Consider the following 25,228-nt stretch of genomic DNA (forward strand, 5'->3'; position numbering starts at 1 on the left):
TGGCTGTGAGTTTATTAGTCCATTGTACTACAAAGATAACTGTTGTAATAGTGCAATGTCTTGTACATAATGGACATTCAGTCACTATTGATTTAGTTAGAACCCCTGAAGAACAGAGTCATTTCCCATCTACAAGTAGAAGGGGTGAGAATGGGGAGGAAACTTGGCCGCAAGGACTCTAAAAACCTGGAAGAACTGAAGCAAGAGATTTAAAATATTAAATGACAGTATTGAAGGAGGCAAATTATAGAACAAATAGCTTAGAACAGAAAACCTCACTGAAGTAGCAGACACCTTGAAAATGAGAATAGAGCAAATGAAACTGTGAGTACAGAAGATAAGGGATGTTAGAGCAAGATTAGGAGGTTGGGGGGGGGAAGTGCCTTCTATGCGCCAGTCACTATGCTAAGCAGTTTGCAAAACTTCTGTCTTTTGAGCCTCACAACAACTCTGCAAGATCGGTGCTGTTACTATTCCCATTTTACAGATGCGGAAACTGAGGCAGGCAGGTAGGTCATACAACGAGTAAATGAAACTAGATTTGAACTCAAATCTTCCTGGCTTCAGACCCAGAATTCTCCTTCATCACCAGGGTTTGCGTAATAGAGGCACTGTTTAATAGACAGTCTTTTTTGTTGCTGCTGTTCTGTGTATGTGAAAATGTGTTGATGTTGATCAATTTCAGAATAATAAAATTAAAATCCTAAAAAAATTAATTGCATGATTACAGAATGTAGTAGTCATGGCTAAGAAAATTGTTGACAGAAAAAAATAATGATTATAGAGAGATTGATAGCAATCTTCAAATAGTTGAAGGGGTGGCATGGAAACAGAATTTGATTATTTTTAGCTTGCCCCTGGAATACAGAACTAGGACTAAAAGGTGGAAGTTAATAGGAAACAAATTTTACATAGCATAATGACAAACTTCTAATCAACAGAGACTTTTATAACTAGATGGGCTGAGTTCCCTATCACTGAAGCTACATGACCACTTGTTAAGAAAATGAAGATTAGATTCATAATTTATTTAGCGATTGATATATTAACTCTGAGGTCTCTTCCAAATTTTCACATACCATCAACCCATAAATTCTGTGGACTTTAAGTCAATGAGCAAATTAGGTCCTTTCCAGTGCTTACATGTTATGTTATCCTCTCACCCTCATTTAACAAAGACCTGAATCATTTTAGTAACAAGATAAGCATATTTACTTCATGCCTGTTCTGTATAAAGCATTGTTCAGTGATCTTTGGAACAATACAAGAAATAGAGATGCTAAAGCAATGTGGAGAAGAATCAGGGGAGCCTGCTCATAGAAGGCTTCCTATGAGAGTTATATTTTGAAGTGAAGTTGAAAAAGTCTTATAAAATAACTGATTTCATGATGAATCTTTCATAAAAGTAATAATTACCAATTTCAGACCTATATTTGGAGGACAAGCACTTGGCATGATTGAAAAATGAATTGTTATAGTTAACTAAATTTTTCTATTAATTGAGAGTTACCCTTAATTAATTTCTTTTGGGTGTTACATTCAACAAGCATTCAAAGATAAAATAAGACCTATAATCTCTGCTTTCAAGTTGGTTGCAATCTAATAATATAGTGAACCTAACTAAAGATGCCCCTATGTCAGATGCATGGGTTTTTTGGCATTGTGTTATGTTGGAAAGTATGATTGGTTAAATCTCTGAATTTATATTTTTGGATTTTTTGTTGTTGTTGTTGTTGTTTGTTTGTTTGGGGTTTTTTTGCAGGGCAGTGGGGGTTAAGTGGCTTGCCCAAGGTCACACAGCTAGTAAGTGTCAAGTGTCTGAGGCCGGATTTGAACTCAGGAACTCCTGAATCCAGGGCCGTTGCTTTATCCACTGCGCCATCTAGCCATCCCTTGAATTTATATTTTTAAATATATAGTACTCAATCACATTTCTTTATTCTAGTAACACAGTTTCCTTTGAAAGAGGCTTTGTAAAAATTGTCTTTGATGCCTTTAGCTAGGTACTAAAGAGGAAAAACCAAAAACTTTCCCAGAAACTTAACATAGGTAGGTCACAGAAAATTTCACAGGTCTGAGAACAGATGTTTAAAAAATAGAATAGAAATACCTGAAAAACTAGAGGTGACTCAGGAAAACATTTAAGTGAATATTTGTTAAGTACTTTGTTGTTTTTTAATCTTTTTAACTAGAAGAATAGATTTAGCCTAGAATCAAGATCATTATTTTCCCACAGATTAATTTGCATTGGGTCAAAGCTTGGAACATGAAAGTAGAAAGAAATCTCTAGTAGTTCTGAAGAAATGCTAAGTAACCTTCACTCAGACACCAGATAACAAAGATTTTATTGGGGGCCAACTTTCCTGGTGTTTCCCTCCTCCCCCACCCCCAAGGTTATCCTTGAAGCCTACAAATAAGGTTATATATAATGTTTCAGAGTAATTTCTGGAACTTGTTTTTTTGCAACCTGAATATTTCAGCCTTTTCAGTTCAAGTCTTATGAATTTGGTAGGTGTGTATTCCTTGGCTCTTGTTCAATTTCAGGATTCATTGATGGTGCTGGTTGTTTAATAATACTAGTTTACACCATCCTCCCAGTCCCTCAGATTCACAACTCTAGGAGTCATTCTTCTCACTATCTCTCTCACTCCCTATATCCAATCAATTGTCAAGGCCTGTTGATTTCATCTTTGCAACATCTCTTGAATACTCCTCTCCTTGGACACTGATAGTCGGCATCACTTTATACCTAGACTATTGCAGTAGCTTCCCCACTCCAATCCATTCTTCATTCAGGTACCAAAGTGATTTTCCTAAAGAGCAAGTCTGACCTTGTCGCCCCCTACTTAATAAACTCCAATGGCTCCCTGTTGCCTTCAGGGTTAAATATAAAATCCTTTTGTTTAGCATTTAGAGTCCTTTATAACATAGTCCACACCTAAGTTTCCAATCTTCTTACACCTTACTCCCCACTTCATTCTCTTTAATCTGGTGATACTGGCCTCTTTGGTGTTTCTAGAACAAGACATTCTATACCTTGGCTCCAGGCATTTTTTTCTTGCTGTCTCCCCAGACAGGAATGCTCTCCCTCATCGCTGCTTACTGACTTATCTGGCTTTCTCTAGGTCCCAACCAAAATTCTCTCTCTTACTGGAAGCCTTTCCCAAACCCTTCTAATTCTAGTGCCTTCCCTCTCTTATTTATTTCCTATTCATCCTCTATAGAGCTTATTTGTACTAATTTATTTGTTGTTTCTTCTATTAGAATGTAAGCTCTTTGAGGTCACGAACTATCTTTTGCCATTTTTTGAATCTCCAGTGCTTAGCACAGTGCCGGCATATAGTAGACACTTAATAAATATATACCACCTGTAAGTTAACAGTTAAATGGATTTTTTTTTCCCCTCTGTAGTTTGTTTTGTGTGTATGGCCTTAGGGAAATGAATTAAAAGCAAATGTTTGCCTTATTTGAAGGTGTGTTTATTTGAAGGGAAGGGAACAAGCATTTAGTAAGCTCCTACTATGTACCAGGTACTGTGCTAAGCAGTTTACAAATATTTTCTTATTTTATCCTTAACAATGTAGTTGCCCCCCTCTCCCCTCAAAAAAGAAAATGTTGTCCAATTAACTTAGTTGTTTAGCCCATTGAAAAAAAAACTTTCTAAAGTCCACTGGCATCCTCACCTGTCCATTTCTACTTCAGCATAATTCAATGGAAAGAACATGAGTCAGCCATTTGTGATCTTTGTGACCTTGGGCTAATTTGTGACATTTGGCCCTTACTGGGCCTATTTCCTGAATCTGTAAAATAAAGTAGTTTGAGTACATGATCTCTAAAATCCCTTTTAGCTGCAAATACTTGGTCCCTTGGTGTTTACCTTCATGGAACTTAAAGTGAAGGGTAAGAAGACAGAGGAAATAATGTATTTATTCGGTTTAGCCACTAGATGGCACTTATGCCCTTTTCTCTCCCAGGATGATTCAGTGTTGTGTTCAATAGGAAATTGAATCTAGCCATTGTACTCCATACCATAGTGAGGGTTTTTGTCTTATTTAAACCTCATTCTATAAGTGATCCACTTCTAGCATAGGGAATCTTGAAAAAAAAAGTCAAAAATATACATTGTTCTTAAACAGTTAACTATTTAAAATAACTATGAAATATTTATAATAAGCATCTATATATGATAGGCAGCAGAGCATAGTATATAGAGAGCTGACTTCAAAGTCAGTAAGGCCAGGGTTCAAGTTCCACTACTTTCTCCTGTCTCTTTGATCCTGAGCAATTCTCTAGGACAGAAGTTCTTAAATGATGGTCCTCACCCCGCCCCCGGGGGTCCCCAAGACCCTTTGAGGAGATCTGAAATGTCAAGACTATTTTCATAATAATACTAAGATAGCATTTTTCTACTAAAATACTCCTCCCTTTTCCAACTGCACATATGTATGAGGCTGGATTTTCTTTAACTACTTCAACCAAAACAACATTGCTACAGAATGAATACAGACAACAGTCACAAGATTCCAGCTGTCTTCTGTTAAGCCAGACATTAAAAAGATTTACAAAAATATGTAAAATGATATCACTCATCTCAGTAAATTTTTTTGTTTTTGGAAAAATGTAGTTATTTTTCATATAATGGTTTTGTTACTGTTATTTTAAGTTAGTTTCAAGTTACCAGTTTTAATTTCTAATATTGATAATCAATATCGATAAATATAACTCATATAAACAAAAGCTTTTTGGAGTCCTCAGTACTTTTTTTTTTTTTTTGGTGTGAGGCAATTGGGGTTAAGTGACTTGCCCAGGGTCACACAGCTAGTAAGTGTCAATCGTCTGAGGCTGGATTTGAACTTAGGTCCTCCTGACTCCAGGGCGGGTGCTCTATCCACTATGCCACCTAGCTGCCCCCTCAGTACTTTTTAGAATGTAAAGGAGGTCCTGAGATCAAAATTTTTTAGAACTATTGAGATAGTTGAATAGTTACCAACCTTCATTAGTAGAAGGAATTTTCTTGCTAGTTTTCTATAAAAGTAAAATCACGGGTTCAGTCCAAAAGGGAAAAAAAAACTTTCATAACACAGCAACATTAAAATTTTAAACTGTCATCTATGCCATGAAGGGATTTTCTCTTGTTGCAGCTATTTTTATCTACTGTCCCTTAGAAGCAATAATTCAGCTTATAATAATGTTAAAGAATCTCAGTTGTAATTGATTTCTGCTGTCAGATCCTTTCTTGTCCAACTTCATTCAGACCAAGAATTCTTTGTTCAGTATCCTCATCAAGTGATTGTCCATTTTTTTCTCTTTGAAGACTACTAATGAGAATCTACTTTCTGAGGTGGTTCATTGAACTCTTGAACAGCTCATAATTGCTTACCTGAAACTTAAATAAGCCTCTGAAATATGCATTCATTTTTCCTATTTCTGACTTAGAACACCCAGCAGAACAAATTTTAATACCTTTTCCAAAAGATAGCACTTCTGATATTTATGATTCCCATTTTCACTTCCCCCAAGATCTCTCTTCTCTTGGCTTTACATATAGTGCCTCCAAAAAGTTCTCTAGCCTGTTACTTTGCTGGTCCCCTCCATTGGAAGCTGGAATTAGCTTGTCTATACTCTTTGTAAAATATGATGACCAGAACTGAATGCAGTACTGTAGATGATATGACCTGAAAAGGACAGTGTAGTAGAGATTAACCCTTCATTATAGACATGTCTCTCATTTTAGCCTTGCATAGCATTAGCTTTTTTGCCCCTACCATGTTGCACTCTTGACTCAGTGTATGAATTTGTAAATGTTTTTCACAAGGACTATTATTGTACCATCTCTCCCATCCTGTATTTGGGAAGTTGTTTTTGTTTAATCTATGCATAATCCATGCATACCTTCTAAATTTCATTTTTATTATATTCTACTCAAAGTTTTTTTTTCCCCCATCAGATTGTTTATTTATCCTGTCTGTGTGATCTAAGATATTAGTAATTCTTCATAACTTTGTGTGACCAGTATATTTGATGGATATTCCATCTATACTTTTGACCAGGTCATTGATTAAAAAATGTTGACTGGCACAGATCCATGGTCAGATTTCCTGTGTCAGTCTAATTTTTGGAGGGTATATTTCCAAGTTTTCTCTTTTAGCTCATTATTCTCCATTTACTTGTTTATTATCCCTAGTTTTATTATCCCATAGCTCTCTTTTGGTTATTTATGTTGGGAGGTATTATTTGATCTGTCTTTCTATTAAGTTCCCCCTGCCTAATATGGGATGAAAGGTATTTCTTTTTTTTTTTTTAATTTAATTTTTTTTTTTTGGTGGGGCAATGGGGGTTAAGTGACTTGCCCAGGGTCACACAGCTAGTAAGTGTTAAGTGTCTGAGGCCGGATTTGAACTCAGGTACTCCTGAATCCAGGGCTGGTGCTTTATCCACTGTGCTATCTAGCCACCCCCGAGAGGTATTTCTACTCCCTTCATTTTTCCTGTCACAACTAAACTATTTTTTGGTAAAACTGGAAGCCAGTTTCTTAACCATACTTTCAAACTTTTTATGTGAAAACAGTAAAAATGTTAGGTCTGTAGCTTCCTGATCATCACCTCACATTTGTTTAAGTTTCATATATGTTCTGCCTATACTTATTTTTGTTTCTGTTGTCTCTTCTGTTAGGGCGTAAACTCCTTGAGGATGGATACTATTTTACTTTGGTCTTTGTATCCCCAGAGACTCTTGTCATTATGTCTGGCATGAAGCATGTGCCTAATATACTAGTTGATTTGATTGTAGTCATCGAATATATTGTTCTACTTACTCCACTCTGCATCATTTCATACAGATCTTATGTTTTTTCAGAAATATATAAGTTCATAATTTTATTCATAATAATATTCCATTACATTCATATAGTACAATTTCACAGTGAATAAATATAGATGCTATGTTTTGTTTTTGTTTGTTTTTGATGCTATGGTGGTTTGTTTTTTCGTTTTGTTGTTTTGTTCTGTTCTGTTTTGTTTATTGGGGGGGGGTCAGGGCAATGAGGGTTAAGTGACTTAGCCAGGGTCACACAGCTAGTAAGTGTCAAGTGTCTGAGGCCAGATTTGAACTCAGGTCCTCCGGAATCCAGGGCCAATGCTTAATCCCCTGCGCCACCTTGTTGCCCCCAAAACAAATGAAATACCTACTTTGGGGGGAGGGGGCAATGAGGGTTAAGTGACTTGCCCAGGATCACACGGCTAGTAAGTGTCAAGTGTCTGAGGCTGCATTTGAACTCAGGTCATCCTGAATCCAGGGTCAGTGCTTTATCCACTTCGCCACCAGCTGCCCCTGATGCTATGTTTTTTAGGAAGAATAATGACAAATTGGAATTAGGCCAGAGCCATATGGTATACATTAAGGATAGTTAGCTTGGACAAGAGGCTTAGGTTTTCCAAATCTTATTGGGGTAGAGGAAGGAGGAGAAATAGTTATATTAATATAGTTGAGGGGCTGCTATGTGGAATAGCGGTTACACTTATTCTTGGCTCCAAATGTAGAGGTTGTAGCAATGAGTAGATGTCACAGAGTCAGATTTAGGCACTAGGTAAGAAAAAATTTCCTTGACAGTTGCCCAAACTGGAATAGTTTGCCTTAGAAAGGAGTGGGTCCTAAGTCACTAGAGGCCTTCATACTGTGATTAGATAACCATTTCTCAGAGATACATATTATTATAGAAAGCATTGCTGGCCTAGGTACAGGTTCTTCCAAATGATTTCTAAAGTGTCTGACATTTCTGACATTAAGAGTCATTGAGAGGGGCAGTTGGTGGCGCAGTGGATAAAGCACCAACCCTGGATTCAGGAGGACATGAGTTCAAATCTGACCTCAGACACTTGACACTTACTAGCTGTGTGACCCTGGGCAAGTCAAGTAACCTTCATTGTCCCTCCAAAAAAAAAAGATTCATTGACTTATTATAGCTTTCTATATGAATGATTTTGATCCGTCTTCATTATTTCCTGAGTTAGCCCATCTCATAAGGAAGCTCTAACTAGGTCAAATGTAGTGGTGAATGCCTGGAATCACTCCTTCCTGTGGAGAGTCTGGTGAATCTCTTGAACTCAGGAGTTCTGAGTTGCAGTAGACTAGTATGGGTGTCCATACTAAATCTGCACCAGTATGGAAATCCTTTAGGAGTAGGAGTCACCAGATTGCCTAAGGAGGGGAGAATGGTCTAGTGTAGAAATGTGGCAAGTCAGAATTTTGGTGTTGATTAGCAGTGGGTTTGGGCCCATGAGTGGTTGTTTCATTCTGTACCTAGGCATGGTACAGTCCGTAAGTTTTCATTTATTCCAAAGTGGTATGATCTAAGGAGAGATACATATGTACAGACCCCCAGAACTAGCTCTGAAAGAAGCAGAGTAAAAAGCCTGAAGCTTGGAACAGTGCTCCCAAGTTCACCCCAGAAGCAGAGTCCAATTTTAGCATAAAGTTAAAAGTCAAGAAATAGGCTGAGAAAATGAGCAACTTCAAAAAAATAACTTGACCATAAAGTTACTGTGGTGACAGGGAATATCAAAACACAAACTCAAAAGAAAACCATGTCAAAACAGCCAGATGCAAAGCAATGCCTTAAAAAATAGAATAGGCCAAATGATAAAAGAGGCACAAAAATCACTTAAGAAAAGAACTCCTTAAAAAGCAGAATTGGCCAGATGGAAAAGGAGGCACAAAAGCTCACTGAAGAAAATAATTCCTTAAAAATTAGAATGGGACAAGTGGAAGATAATGACTCCATGAGGCATCAAGAAACAGTACTCAAAAGAAAGAAAAAACAGAAGATAATGTGAAATATCTCGTTGGAAAAACAATTGACCTAGAAAAATAGATCGAAGAAAAACAATTTAAGAATGATTGCACTTATGTAAAAGCCATGATCCAAAAAAGAGCCTAAACATCTTATTTCAAGAAATTCTCAAGGAAAACTTTTCTGATATTCTAGAACCAGAGAGTAAAATAGAAATTGAAAGAATACCTTGGTCACCTAGGGACAGCTAGGTGACAGTATATCGAGTGCCAGGCTGGAGTCAGAAAGATCTGAGTTCAAATTTGGGCTCAGGCACTTGTTGGCTAAGTGACCATATGCGAGTCACGTAACCCTGTTTGCCTCAGTTTCTTCATCTATAAAATGAGCTGGAGAAGGAAATGGAAAACCACTCGAGTATCTCTGCTGTGGTAAAAATTATTTGCGGTAAAGATTAATATTCCCGTTTTTAGCTAACTCATTTGGGAGGGGTCACACCTGGCCCACCCCAAGGTTACATATGCTACTGAGCTCAGAAAGCCAACTTTTGAAGGACCTCCCCTTTTGGGGGGAGGAGAGATTGAACACTCTCTGAAGGGAGGGTAGGCTGATTCCAGGAATGCTAGGTGTGTTCTGAGACTTGGTCTTTTTTTTCCTTCGGGGCCCCTGAGCTGGCGGTGTGTGTTTGTGCTCTGTCTCAGTGTGGCGACTGTAGTCCGGGTGGTGCACAAGCAACCTTAGACTGGCGGGCTGTTCAGGTGTTTGGTGAGTTTAATTACGGAAAACCCTAATAGGCTAAGTTTAGAGTTAAGAGCATTTCTCTGTATTTCTATTTTCCTATTTCCTTATCTTTGATTTATTAGTTTCACCTTTGTTGTTTAATTAATTCCCAAGTAATAAAATATGATCCTTTTGTGAACTAAAGCTTAGAGGCTCCTTTCTTATTGGCCTGGGAGAAATATCTAAAAGGGGCAGTTCAGAGGGGAGAATAAACCTTAAAGGTCCCCCATATTTCCAGGACCCCGATATTAAGGCGAGTCACCCAAATAATGCTCAGTATATCAAATTTTGGCCCTCACACTGCCAAGAAAACACCAAATGGGGTCATGAAGAGTTAGATATGACTGAGAAACAACTAAGTGAAGGACAACAAAAACTAATCACCTCCTGAAAGAGATACCAAAATGAAAATTTTTAAGAATATCATATCCAGGGCAGCTAGGTGGTGCAGTGGATAGAGCATCGGCCCTGGAGTCAGGAGTACCTGGGTTCAAATTCAGCCTCAGACACTTAATACTTACTAGCTGTGTGACCCTGGGCAAGTCACTTAACCCTAATTGCCTCACTTTTTAAAAAAAGAATATCATATCCAAATCCCAGAGCTCCTAGGTCAAGGAGAAAATATTCCAAGCAGGCAGAAAATAACAATTCAAATATTGTGAAGCCACAGTAATAATTAACACAAGATCTAGCAGCTACATATTCTGGAAGGCAGAGGAGGTAGGATTACAACCAAAAATCACCTACTCAACTAAACTGAGTATAATTCTTGGGCGGGGGGGAATAGATATTTAATGAAATAGAAGACTTTCCAGTATTCCTGATGAAAAAACCAGAGCTAAATAGAAAATCTGATTTTCAAGTACAATACTCAAGAGAAGCATTAAAAAAAAAAAAACCAGGAAAGAAATCATAAGGGAATCAATATGGTTAAACTGTTTATAGTCCTATATGGGCAGATGATACTCGTAACTCTTAAAATTTTTCTCATTATTAGGGCAGTTAGGAGTATGCATACATAGAGGGCACAGGAGTGAGTTGACTATGGTGAGATGATGCCCAATAAAATTAAGGGGTGAGAAAGAGGGATTTACTGGGAGAAGGGGAAGGGGAGGTTCAATGGTATAAATTGTCTCACATAAAACAAGCACAAAAAAGCTTTTACAGTAGGGGAAAGATTGGGGGAGGACAGCATTTGAACCTTAATCTCACTGGAATTGGCTCAAAGAAGAAATAACATACTTAGTTGGGTATATAAAGGGAAGTAGGAGGGGAAAGGGACAAGAGAGAGGGGCCTGATAGGAAGAAGGGAGGGCATATTGGGGAAGGTTGGTCAGAAGCAAAACACTTTTGAGGAAGGGTAGGGTAAAAGAGAGGGGGAGCTAAATAGGGAAAAAGTAGGATGGAGAGATACACAGGAAACATAACAATGAGTGTAAAACAGATTGAATTTACCTATTAAATGGAAGCAGACTGGATTACATGATTTAGACATAAAGAATACCATAAGCAAATTAGGGGAGCATGGAATAGTTTACCAGTCAAATCTATGTATAAGTGAAGAATTTATGATCAAAGAAGAGATAGAGAGTATAACAGGATATAAAATTGTTGATTTTTATTACATTTTAAAGTTTTTGTACAGACAAATCAATGCAGCCAAGATTAGAAGGAAAGCAGGAAACTGGAAGAAAGATTTTATAGCTAGTTTATCTGGTAAAGGCCTCTATTCTCAAATATATAGAGAACTGAGTTAAATTTACAAGAATACAAATCATTGCCCAGTTGATAAATGGTCAAAGAATATGAAAACTAATGCACTGTTGTAAACCGATCCAATCATCCTGGAGAGCAATTTAGAGCTATGTCCAAAGGGCTATAAAACTATTCATTCCCTTTGACCCAGCATTAGCACTACTACGTCTGTACCCCCAAAGAGATCAAAGGAAAAAGGAAAAGGACCTATAGGTACACAGATATTTATAGTAACCCTAGCCCTTTTTGTGGTAACAAAGAAATGGAAATTGAGGAGTTACCCAAAATACCTATGATGAAAAATGCTATTCACCTCTAGAGAGAGGACTAATGGAGTCTGAATGCAGATTGAAGCATACATTTAAACTTTTTCTTGATTTTTTTGGTCTTTGTTCTCTTTTACACCATGATTAATATGGAAATATGTTTGCATGATTGCACCTGTATAATCTATATCAAATTGCTTACCATCTCAGGGAAGAGCTTGGGGAGGCAGGGAGAGAAAATTTGAAACTCAAAATTTTAAAAAATAAATGTAAAAATATTTTTACATATTATTGGAAAAAACATATTTTTTTAAAAGTAATACACTGGGAGCAGCTAGGTGGCACAGTGGATAAAGCACTGGCCTTGGATTCAGGAGGACCTGAGTTCAAATGTGGCCTCAGACACTTGACACTAGCTGTGCGACCCTGGGCAAGTCACTTAACCCCAATTGCCTCACCCCCCCCAAAAAAAAAAGAAAGTAATACACTAGTTTTCAACTCATGGAAAGGCAAAACTTTTTATGTGGGATGTATATAACATGAGTTGATGTTCAATTTAGGTAATGGATTGATATTTATTTAAATTTGGTTTTTAAATCACTAGAAACATTTTTACATGTTTTTGATTTAGTTATTTCTCAATGAACACAATGTTTTCTTAGGTTCTTTTCCTTTAGATCTTGTTTATTCAATTGATCTTATACAATTTTCCAAAGATATTTCCATTTCAAAAATCTGTATTTTAGGGGCAGCTAGGTAGCACAGTGGATAGAGCACCGGCCCTGGAGTCAGGAGGACCTGAGTTCAAACCCGGCCTCAGACACTTGACACTTACTAGCTATGTGACCTTGGGCAAGTCACTTAACCCCAATTACCTTGCCTAAAAAAGAAAAAAAAATCTATATTTTGGTTCAACTCAGCAAGCATTTACTGAGTATATACTATGTGTAAGGTACTGATAATACCAAGATGCAAATGAACTATAACGTAGCTTCTCCTGGAATATATGAGTTTGGTCATCTTTGCTAAGACTTTTATATTAGTACTTGCATTTCCTTTTTTGATTTTCAATCTTTGATTGAATATACAAAATGATATGATTTGGAAGGATTACCTGTTTAATCTTTATACAATAGTTGTTTAGAATGCAATGACAGGGGACAGCTAGGTAGTGCCCTGGATAGGGCACTGGTCCTGGAGTCAGGAGGACCTGAGTTCAAATCCAGCCTCAGACACTTGACACTTAATAGCTGTGTGACCCTGGGCAAGTCACTTAACCCCAACTGTCTCACACAAAAAAATTAATAAGTTATACATTAGAGTAGTACAGTAAATAGAAATATGAAAATGTTTATTTCCTGTTGATAAAAGTATTGCTTTCCTAATAATAATAATGGTGCCTAATCCCTTTTCCTCTCTGAGAAGCTTAGTGCATTTTAATTCATTATGAGTTCTTAAAAAAATCTGGTTTTATCATTTGTTCTTCCAAAGTAGTGATTCTTAAATATGTTGACTGCCCTATAGCTTTCTTTGGGTTGTTCATCTATAGGCAAATGTAGAGTGATCTAGTGCCTGGACAGTATTTCCAGCAAGCATAGGATAAAAAGAAAAGAACAGAAACCATTTACTCAGAATGTCTTTATTGTTGGAAACTAATTGTCATTTGTGAGCTTTGGGCAGAATGTTTCACTGCCAGCTTAAATAAGAAATTCCTTCAGTTCCTACCATCTCTTATTTTTATTTGGAGACACGGGAGGGAAGAGAGTATGTGAGGACCAAGAGAAGTGTGGGGAAAAAATTCCTTACAGGAACTCTTGAAAGTCGGGGCTTTTTATGGGTTTATTCTCTGGTATAATTTTGCCTGAGCTATTGAAAACCATTATAGTACAGCTCTAGTTATCTGGAAACTAATCTTCTAGAAGCTTCAAGGGACTAAAGTAGAATGGCTTCAACTCATGAGTAAGGCAGGGAGACTGGAGAGATAAAGATCAAATAAACCTTGAGTAGCAGGGAAACAACCAAGAAGAGGAAAAGATTCAAAGATTAATTACACCTGATGTACTTACCCACAGTAAGATAAGGACATTCTGGCTGGTAATATTTGTAAAATCCAGGTAGCACATAAATGGCAAAAGATAGAGGTTTAAGGAAGAAAAGCAGACAAAGATGGCAGAATAATTCCAGGCAACTTAAGCAGCAGGGATTTGAAAGTGACAGTGAAGAATACTGGGCCTACTGATGGAGAAATAGAATAGACCCACTGACTCTAAACTTTGGGAGATCAAACCTCCATCTGTGCCTCAGTAGTGAAGCCTTGGAAGGCATAGGGAATCAGTGTTCTCTATGAAATGTGACCATGAAGGTTACAGACAGCCACCTGAACCATACTAGCACCTAAGTGCATCTGTATTCTTTGTTGACAGCACACTAAAAGGATTGTCATTCACTTTTCTGGTCTCACATCTTTTGTAGCTATAATTCAGTTCACAAAATATTTATTAAATACATATCTACAAATACAAAGACAAGCAAAACAGTCTGTTCTCACAGTTTTTACATTCTACAGCGCTTGTAGGTACACTCAATAAAATAATTTGAGACAATGTAATATATATGTTACATTTTTTTCTTCTGAACTTAAAATACCAAAGGAGGTTTTTCATATACCCAGCAGAACACAAAAATAGGATTCTAAATGAAACCACAAATCTTCATTTTACATCTCTTGCTTTTAAAAAAAGTATTTAACAAACTTAACCTGTTATTTTCAAAATTGCCCTGCTTGTCTGTTTTTCTTTTTGAACTTCCTTCTGTTCTATGCATTTTTAAAAAATTGTTTAAATGATCTATTTTGGGGTGCGACATCACTATTCTTAGCTCTCCAGTTTTCCCTTCTCACCCATTAAAAATAGAGAAGAAACCACCACCCCCAACACATTAGGTTCAGCATATACAAGTAATACTTAGTGCAGTCAAGCAAAATGAATCCACACAACTTCCACGTCTAAAAATGTATCTTTCCACTCCATGCCCATTACTGCTCTGTCAGAAGGTGGGTAACATGCTTCCTCATTGGTCCTATTATGATATGTTTTGTCATTGCATTGATCAGAGTTCAGTCATTTCCCAATTGAGGGCCGTTCCCTCAATTTCCAATTTTTTGCCACCACAAAAAGAGCTGCAATAAATATTTTTGTGCATGTGGGGTTCTTTTCCCTTGTTTATGATCTCTTTGGGATATAGATCTAGTAGTGGTATTACTGGATCAGAAGATATGCACAGTTTTATAGTCCTTTGGGCATAGTTCCAACTTGCACTTCAGAATGGTTTGGGCAGTTCACAACTCCACCAACAGTGAATTGCAATTTCCCCATATCTTCTTCTCCAACATTTATCATTTTCCTTTTCTTTCATTTTAGCCAATCTGATAGGTATGAGGTAGTACCTCAGAGTTGTTTTAATTTGCATTTAATGAATAGTGATTTTTTACAGCTTTTTTTTTCATTAATTTCTTCACCTGAAAACTGCCTGCCTATTCATATCCTTTGACCATTTATTAATTGTGGAATGACTTGTATTCTTATGAATTTGATTCACTTCTCTATATACTTGAGAAATGAGGTCTTTATCAGAAACACTGGCTGTAAAAATTGTTTCCCAGCTTTCTGCTTTCTTTTTAATCTTGGTTGCATTGATTTTGTTTGTGCAACAACTTTTTAATTTAATGTAATCAAAATTACATTTTAATGTAATCAAAATTTTGCATTTCATAATGTTCTCATGTCTTGTTTGATCATAAATTCTTTGCTTCTCCATAGATAGGTAAACTATTCCTTTCTCTACTAATTTGCTTATGGCAGAACCCTTTATATCTAAATCATGTAACCATTTTGACCTTATCATGGTATTCGGTTTAAGATGTTGGTATACACCTAGTTTGTGCCATACTGTTTTCCAGTTTCCCAAGCAGTTTTTGTCAGGTAGTGAGTTCTTAACCCAGAAGCTGGAGTCTTTGGGTGTATCAAACGGTAGATTTCTATAGTCATTTACTACTACCTTGTGTACCTAAGCTATTCCACTGATCCATCACTCTAGTTCTTATCTAGTACCAAGTATTTTTGATGCTGCTGCTTTATAATATAGTTTTAGCTCTCTTTCATTTGCATTTTTTTCATTAATTTCCATGATATTCTTGGCCTTTTGTTCTTCCAGATGAATTGTTATAATTTTTTCTAGCTCCATAAAATAATTTTGGTAGTTTGATTGGTATGGCACTGAATAAATAAATTAATTTGGGTAGAATTGTCATTTTTATTATATTAGCTCAGCCTGCTTGTGAACAATTGATATTTTTTCCAGTTGTTTAGACCTGATTTTATTTGAATGAAAAATGTTTTGTAATTGTATTCATATAGTTCCTGGGTTTGTCTTGGCAGGTAGACTCTCAAATATTTTGTATTGCCTTCAGTTATTTTAAATAAAATTTCTCTTTCTATCTCTTGCTGCTGGACTTTGTTGATAATATATAGAAATACTGATCATTTATGTGGGTTTATTTTATAACCTGTAACATTGCTAAAGTTGTTCATTATTTCAAATAGGCTTTTAGTTGATTCTCTTAGCATACCATCATATCATCTTCAAAATGATAATTTTGTTCCCCATGTCACCTTTTCTAATTCCTTCAATTTGTTTTTCTACTCTTATTGTTAAAACTAATTTTTATTACAGTATTGATGGTGATAATGGGCATCCTTGTTTCACCCCTGAAATTATTGGGAAAATTTCTAGCTTATCCCCATTATGCTTGCTTATGGTTTTAGATAGGTATTATTTATCATTTTAAGGAAAACTCCATTTATTCTGTGCTCTCTAGTGTTTTTAATAGGAATAGGCGCTGTATTTTGTCAGAAGCTTTTTCTGCATCTATTGAGATAATCACATGATATCTGTTAGTTTTGTTATTGATATGGTCAGTTATGCTGATACTTTGCCTAATATTGAACAAGCCCTACATTCCTAGTATAAATCCCACCTGGTCATAGTGTATTATCCTTATGATAAATTGATGTAATTTCTTTAATAATACTTTATTTAAATTTTTTCTGCAATATTCATTAGGGAAATTGGTCTATAATTTTCTCTGATTTGGTTCTTCCTGATATAGGTATCAGGACCATACTTACGTAATAAAAATAATTTGGTAGGACTCTGCCTATTTTTCCACATAGTTTATATAATTGTTCTTTAAATGTTTGGTAGAATTAATTTGTAAATCTGTCTGGCCCTGGAGGTTGTTTTTTTCCTTAGGGAGTTTATTGATGACTTGTTAATTTCTTTTCCTAAAAAGGTGTTAAGTATTTTATTTACCCTTTTAATCTGGGAAATTTATATTTTTGTAAATATTCATCCATTTCACTTATATTGCCAGATTTATTGGCATACAGTTGATCAAAATAGCTCCTAATTATTGCTTTAATTTCCTTTTCATTGGTGGTGAATGAAAATTTTTGATACTGGTAATTGGATTTTTTTCTTTTTTTTTAATCAAATTTACCAAAGGTTTATCTGTTTTGTTGGTTTTTCCATAAAACCAGCTCTTAGTTTTATTTTATTAGTTGAATAGTTTTCTTACTTTCAACTTTATTAATCTCTCCTTTGATTTTAATAATTTCTAATTTGGTATTTAATTAGGGGGGTTAATTTGTTCTTTTTATAGCTTTTTTTATTTGCCTGCTCAATTCATTGTCCTCTCTTTTATTCATGTAAACATTTTGGAGGTATAAAATTTCCTCTAAGTACTCTTTTGGCTGCATCCCATAAATTTTTGCATGTTGTCTCATTATTGTTGTTCTCTTTTATGAAATTTTTGATTATTTGTTTTTTGACCCCCTCATTCTTTAGGATTAGATTGTTTAGTTTCCAATTGATTCTTAATCTATCTTTCCACAGCCCTTTATTAGATATAGTTTGTATTGATCATGATCTGAAAAGGATTCATTTAATATTTCTGCATTTCATTGTGAGATTTTTATGCCCTCATATACAGTCAATTTTTGTCTAGGTGCCATGTACCTAGTTATATTCCTTTCTATCCCCCTTTTTTCCAGAGGTCTATCATATCTATTTTTTCTAAAATTCTCTTCAGCTCCTTAACTTCTTTCTTGTTTATTTTGTGGTTAGATTTATCTATTTCTGAAAGGGGCAGGTTGAGGTACTATGGTTTTGCTGTCTATTTCTTCCTGTAACTCACTTAACTTCTCTAAGAATTTGGATGCTATGCCACTTGGTGCATATATGATTAGTATTGATATTACTTCATTGTCTATGGTACCTTTTAGCAAGAAGTAGTTTCCTTCTTTTTCTCTTTTAATTAGATCTTTTTTGCTTTTGCTTTGTCTGAGATCAGGATTGTGACTTGTGCTTTTTTTTACTTCAGCTGAGGCATAATATATTCTGCTTCAGTGTTTTACCTTTACTCTGTGTGTATTTCTCCGCTTCAGATGTGTTTCTTATAAACAACATATTGTAGGATTCTGGTTTTTAATCCTCTCTGCTATCTACTTCCATTTTATGAGAGAGTTCATCCCATTCACATTCACATTTATGATTACTGGCTTTGTATTTCTCTCCATCCTATTTTTTACCCTGTTTATATTTTTCTCTCTCCTTTCACCCTCCTCAGCAGTGTTTTGCTTCTGACCATGCCCTTCTTCAATCTGCCCTCTCATCTATCAGCCCCTCCTTCCTTTTCTTTCCCCTTTTGCCTCCTAGTTTTGCCCTCCCTTTTATAAGCCCCACCTCCCTTTCCTTTTGCCTCCTACTTCCCTATAGGGTAAGATAAATTGCTAAACCCAACTGAGTGTGTATGTTATTCCTCTTTGAGGCAAATCCAATGAAAATATGGTTCAAAAAATGCACTTTCCCTCTATTGTAATAGGTCTTTTGTGCCTCTTTATGTGATGTAATTTGCCCTATTCTTTTCTGTTCCCCTTTCCTGTTCTCCCAGTAGTATCCTTTTTTCACCCCTTAATTTTTTTATGTCATTACATCAAAGCCAACTTTATACCTACCCCCTCTGTCTATTTATATTCCTTCTCACTACCCTTAATAGAGATACAGTTCTCAAGAGTTTCAAGAATCATCTCATGTAGAGATGTAAACCTTATTGAATAACATTTAGGGCTGTTGGGTTTTTTTTCCTTTTTACCTTTTTATACTCCTCTTGTGTCTTGTATTTGAAGATAAAATTTTCTGTTCAGCTCTGGTCTTTTCATCAGGAAAATTTGAAAGCCCCCTATTTCATTGAATGTCCATCTTTCCCCCTGAAAGTTTATGCTGAGTTTTGCTGAATAGTTGATTCTTGGTTGTAATCCAAGCTCCTTTGCCTTCCTGAATATCATATTCCATATGATATTGATAGGATATATTTAATGATTACCTTACAAAGCATCTTACATGGTAGACTAAAACTAGCTTTAAAGACTTTCAGGCGTTCTCTCTCCCTTTCACTCCCTGAGCATATGTATGTGTTCATATGCCTATCCATAAACACATACACATTCATATTCTACGATATTTCCTCATATAATCAAAGAGATAATTTTATTAGAAAATCTGATTATTAATAATCAAGTAAGGACTTAACCAGGGAGACATCTTTACCTCAGGATATTAATCACTATCATGGAAGATGTCCTAGGCAGACTCCAAATAGAAAAAATTTGTCATAGGAGATAGATATTCAAGGTCTTTCTGATTGAAAATCAATAGAATGATCAATTTCTAGATTTGGAAGAGTCTTAAACATTATGCATATCAACTTTTTCAGTGAGATCCACAGACTTGTAGAGGTGATACACTAACTGGTAATCAATATAGTAAAAACCAAATAGATAAAGTATATATGTTGCCCATATTAGAACATATAGCATAATAGTTACTACATTTTAGTTAGTTCACACTTTTCTTGTATAGATATTGCAGAGGACAGTGAATTATTCAGAAATTTTTAGGGAGGAGATAGTGGGAGATTAGATAGATAGATAGGAAGGAGATTAAATTTGGCTGGATTATCCAAACACTCTCTGATTTTTCAAAATACTAATATTCTGACATACAATAGCTTTGTGACCCTGAACAAGTCATTTAATTCAATGAGTTAACTCTCAAACACTTTAGGCAACTCTCTTAAGTGTATAAGTCGAAGTGAAGGTGCCAACATACATTGTTCCTCATCCGGAGTTCCCTGAAAATCACAGTTCCAGTCCCTATCTCCTATTGTTTTGGTGGTGCTATATAGCTGTCTGTTTTACAACATCATGATTCCTGAAAAACTCATTGTGGGTGACCCAAAGGTTCAGGTAAAGATACATGAAAGCTAAAAAAGTGATGTAGATAATATCATCAAAGAAATGTGTGATCAGAAAATGATATTAACTGAATATGTAATAATAGCTGCTATTGCATTTTTTATTTACAAAAGTGCTTTACTTATATTAATCTTATTTGATTTTCATGATAATCTTGGGAGATAGGTGCAGTTAAATCATTACAGATGAAAAAATAGAAGCTGAGAGTTGTTAAGTACCTTGCCAGGGTCACACAGCTAGTAAGATATGAGGCTGGATATGAACTTGTCTTCATAACTCTGTGCCTGGCATTCAATCCACTACAGATATTAGAAGGACAGCCTGATTTCTGTGTACATCCACAATGGGATGGATAGAACATTTATTTAGAGTTTAAGAACATGCCCAAGAATCACATAGTATCAGAAAGTATAGGTGGATTGCAATGTGGGTTGTTGGCAAGAAGTACTTACATTGATGAGATTGAAGGATCTATGAAAGTAAAGGCACACTCCATAAATAATGCCATTTGAGTGACAAAACAAGAAAAGGTACAAATACAGGAACGGGAGTGATATGTTTTCTTTTGTCTAGAATAGAGAATGCATTTTGGATTGGTGGGAAACTAGGCTAGATCGTATATGACCAAATTATAGAGGAGCTTGAACTGAAAGTGTACAGTGCTTTTTGTTAACATTCTGAGAAAAGGCCTAATAGAAAGAACTGAAATTCTGAACTAAAATCAGATCTAATGTAACACCTGCAATTTAGTCATTCAACAACTCTTTATTAAAAGCCTATTATTTGCAAAGCCACCATATTTGGTGCTAGGGTGGAGATAACATATGTAAGATAGTTTCTGCCCTCATAGGCAACTACTTCATAGGGCTGATATTACGCTGAAATTAACAGGATCCTAGGATTTACAATTAGAACTGATGGATAGAAGAACCATGATAATCTGGTACTATAGAGTGATTATACATTTATAAAGGTTGCCTCCATTTCATTATGGGAGGAAGCAAGATGGCTTAGTAGATAAGAGTTCTGGGCCTAGAGTCAGGAAGACCTGAGTTCAAATTTGGCCATAGATGCTTACTGTCTGAACCTGGGTGAATCAGTTAAGCTCTGTTTGCTTTAATCCACTGGAGAGGGGAATGACAAATCACTCCAGTATCTTTGCCAAGAAAACCTCATGGTCAGTATGGTCCATGGGTTCATTAAGACTCAGACATGACTGAATGATTGAACAACAACAAATTTTATTAACCTTATTTCAAACACCAACTCAGCAAGGAGTGCTTACCGTATGCTAAATACTGTATTAAGTGCAATAAATGAAGCAATCCTTGCTCATGAATAACTGACCCAACCTGCTATGACCTGCCTTTTTGCTTTCACATAAGTCTTCCTCCAAACCTGAATTTCCCTCCCTCTTCATCTACATTTCTTTAAATCCTTTCCCCCTCAAGTCTCATTTTTAATGCTACTTTCTCCATGAAATTTTCCCTAATTCCCCCTTAGCTCAAGGTGCTTCCTTTCCTTTCATTTACTTACACTATATATTTCTTTGCCCCATGTTATATTGCATTGCATATAGCATGTAGCACTTAACAGATGTTAATAGAATTAAATGTTTTTAAATATAATATACAATAATACATGAATGTACTAAACATGAATTAACTATCAGTTATTGTAGTGTATCATTTGTGTTGTGCAATTAAGATGTATATATTTGTTTATCACTATACTAAATAGCCCCCAATTGCTTTTGTCTCTTCCTTTTGCTGTCAGCTGTCCCTTTTCACAAATGTAAGTATATTACTTCTCTTAATCCATTTACTTATAGTATAGGCAGTTGTCTGGGTGAGGGCTTGCTATAAAGTAAATGAGTTTTATTGTTACTGTCTATTACCTAGTTTTCTTTATTGCATTCTTGGCTGTGTTTTAAGTAGTTAAGGTTGCTGAATGCATCTATTTTAGAAATAAATCAGGGGGCAGCTAGGTGGCACAGTGGATAAAGCACTGGCCCTGGATTCAGGAGTACCTGAGTTCAAATCCAGCCTCAGACACTTGACACTTACTAGCTGTGTGACCCTAGGCAAGTCACTTAACCCCCATTGCCCCGCAAAAAAAAAAAAAAAATCAAGTGTTTTTGTACCTTCAAAAAACTTTGATTACCTGAATTGCCAGTATATGTATTCCCTCTTGTCACCCATGTCAGAATGAATACTTCATAGGCAGAAATGTATCTTCTCATAGCTGGAAAACAGCACATTTTAAAATGCTTTTCTTCTGTCACTGTTTTAGTTAATATTTTCCTCCCTCCCCCACTTATTTTAAGGTTATTCTGGTGCAAGTTAACCCAGGGGAAGCATTTACGATAAGAAGAGAAGATGGACAGTTTCAATGCATTACAGGTAAGATTGGTAAGACTCAAGTACCATTTAGTCCACCCTACTTAAAATTAAGAGCTCTTCGAAAACTTGTGGAGAGGTGTGGCTAGGGAGGAGGAGAGAGAACAGAAGGGGATGCATAAATGTGTGTGTTATATAAAATATGTAGTAGATATACAGTGAAAAAAATAATACAAAATTATTATTTTGAAATACTCAACTGAGAGTTTTAACATTTCAGATAGGGGCAGCTAGGTGGTGCAGTGGATAGAGCACTGGCCCTGGATTCAGGAGGACCTGAGTTCAAATTCAGCCTCAGACACTTGACACTAGCTGTGTGACCCTAGGCAAGTCACTTAACCCCAATTGCCTCACCAAAAGCAAACAAAAAAAAACCATTTCAAATAAAGCTGTCATTCTTTTTTTTTTTCACTAGTACCTATATCACTATTTTTTTATTACTTTGTTTTACTTGATCTCCCTGTAATATATCATTTTTGTTATCATCCATTGCATTTAAAAGGCAGCATAATTTTGGATAATAGATTCAGGAGCTGTTCTTTCCAGTGAAATTTAAAATACAACTACTAAACCATCCACAGAGTCTTAATTTTTCTACTTGTTATGGGAGCAAGACCTTCTGTCAAAAGCTTTTGGAGTACTAATAGCACAATTTTAGTTTTTCATTCAAGCATTATATAAACCAAAGTCAGGAAAAAAGAGACCTGTGTTTAGACCAATATACTATGCAGTAATATTCTCTAGAGTAGGAGTTCTTAGCCTGATATCTATGGAAAGATTTCAGGGAGTCCTTCAACTAGAATGAAGAAAAAATTACATCTCTTAAGGCTGCAATTTAGCATTTTCTTCGATTATATGTGTAGGCAACAAACCATAGTCACATTAGCAGCACCTACAACTATTACCAATAGAAATCATAGATATTTTCATATCATATTACAGTTACTAGAGATATCTCAAAACAGTGTTTTTATAATCATCACTACTTGGAAATTTCAAGTTATTAGAACTGCAAAATCACATGTGATTACAGTACTCCTGACTCCAGACTATATTTCAATATCATTAGTTTCCTTTGTAATCATATGTATTTTATTTTATGCATTTAAAAACACTCTTAGGAGGGATCCATAGGCTTTATTCATCAGATTGCCAGTGAAGTTCTTGGCACACAACATACTTAATGAAGTTCAGCCCAAAATAGCATGTTTAGCCCATTTCATACCATACTAACAACAGAGAAGAACCTAATCACACTATATTCACAGTTTTTCTATGGAGAAAGCTTCTCAATACTCCAACAAGAACAAACCTTTCAAATCCCATCTTAATCCAGAGTGATTTGTCTACCTTTCTGTAATTGTAAGACACTGAGAATGCACACTCCTTTAGTTCCTTGAGGGCATTAATTGTCACACTTTAGTGCTTGTGTTTCCAGTGTTTAGCTCAGTGCTTGGAAAAGAGTGTCAGGAGTCTGCACATCAGGATGGGAAACTCACGATATTAGTAATGGAAATGGGGTTGAAAAGCATGAAGAGTTTATGGGGCCAGCGCCTCCAGCTAGGCTAAACTCCAGGAACACGTCTTTGATACAGCTCCTTAGGTACCCACATCTTTTCTTCCTTAAATCCTGTGCATTGACCTCTTTGCTTCAGTGTCCACTGCCACCAGATATTGCTTTTCACCAGTGTTCCTTTTTTTCTCTGGCCCACTGAAGAATAGCATGTGGTATTATTGCATTAAAAACAGACCCTGTCCTAAAGGAGTTTTAAGTCTAATCAGAGAGATAATATATAAATAATTAAGTATATATAAGAGATAGAGAGAACATTTGGGAGATGATAATCTTAGGGGAAGGCATTAAGAACTCTGTCTTCCATGCCTGAAATGTTCTTTCTTTTCCTCATTTCTGCCTCTTAGCTCCCCTAAGTGTTGCTGCTGCTGCTTCTTTTTTATTTTTTTTGTGGGGCAATGAGGGTTAAGTGACTTGCCTAGGGTCACACAGCTTGTAAGTGTCAAGTGTCTGTGGCCAGATTTGAACTCAGGTCCTCCTGAATCCAGGGCTGGTGCCTTATCTACTGCGCCACCTAGCCAGTCTGCTCCCCTAGCTTCTTTCAGCAGTCATTTCAAACTTCATCTTTTGCAAGGAGGTCCTCCCATTCCCATCTGGAACTTTTAATGCCTTCACCTCCAAGATTTTATTTTATATACTCTTATGTAGGTCAGCCAGGTGGCAGAATGGATAGAGAGCACTGGGCTTGGAATCAAGAAGATTCATTTTCATGAGTTCAGATCCAGCCTCAGACCTACTAAACTGTGTGACCCTGGGCAAATCATTTAATCCTGTTTGCTTTAGTTTCCTCATCTCTAAAATAATCTGGAGAAGGAATGGCAAACCACTCCAGTATCTTTGCAAAGAAAACCCCAAAAGGGGTCATGAAGAGTCAGACACAACTGAATGACAAAATCTTGGCGTGCGGTGTGTGTGTGTGTGTGTGTGTGTGTGTGTGTGTGTGTGTGTGTGTTATATATATGTATTTGTGTGTGTGTATGTGTTGTCTCCCAGATTAAACTGTAAACTCCTTGTGAGCAGGCACTTTGCTTTTTTCATTGTAGTCCCAACATTTAGCACAGCGTCTGTCTGGAGCAGTGCTTAATAAATGCTTCTTGATTGATTGACAAAAAGGAATATAATTTTAAAGTTCATATTATAGATCACTCTTTCGACCATTTTGTGTCAGCATATTACCTAGGCCTAATTTTGTTTTCATGCGTATATTTACAATACCTCCTCTAATTGGTTTTCTTACCTTTCAGTGTAACTAAAGTATATAAAAATACAGATTTCTATGTTGTTAATTACAACTTATA

General features: G+C 36.1%; 1 protein-coding gene across 5 annotated transcripts in view; it reads left to right on the forward strand.

Moving 5' to 3' along the window:
* FNDC3A (fibronectin type III domain containing 3A) overlaps positions 1 to 25,228 on the forward strand; it is a 180,556-nt gene that overhangs the window by 55,821 nt on the left and 99,507 nt on the right. For 3 of the 5 annotated variants that reach the window (XM_043992461.1, XM_043992464.1, XM_043992462.1), the window contains exons 3-4: positions 21,735 to 21,752; positions 22,285 to 22,360. The exons of 1 other annotated variant lie outside the window; for it this stretch is intronic. In XM_043992461.1, coding sequence (XP_043848396.1) covers positions 21,735 to 21,752; positions 22,285 to 22,360 — 94 coding nt within the window. The remainder of the gene's footprint in view (positions 1 to 21,734; positions 21,753 to 22,284; positions 22,361 to 25,228) is intronic. One more of the 5 variants, XM_043992463.1, reaches the window with a different exon arrangement.

The sequence above is a fragment of the Dromiciops gliroides genome, chromosome 3 (genome assembly GCF_019393635.1).
Source record: "Dromiciops gliroides isolate mDroGli1 chromosome 3, mDroGli1.pri, whole genome shotgun sequence".
NCBI lineage: Eukaryota > Metazoa > Chordata > Mammalia > Microbiotheria > Microbiotheriidae > Dromiciops > Dromiciops gliroides.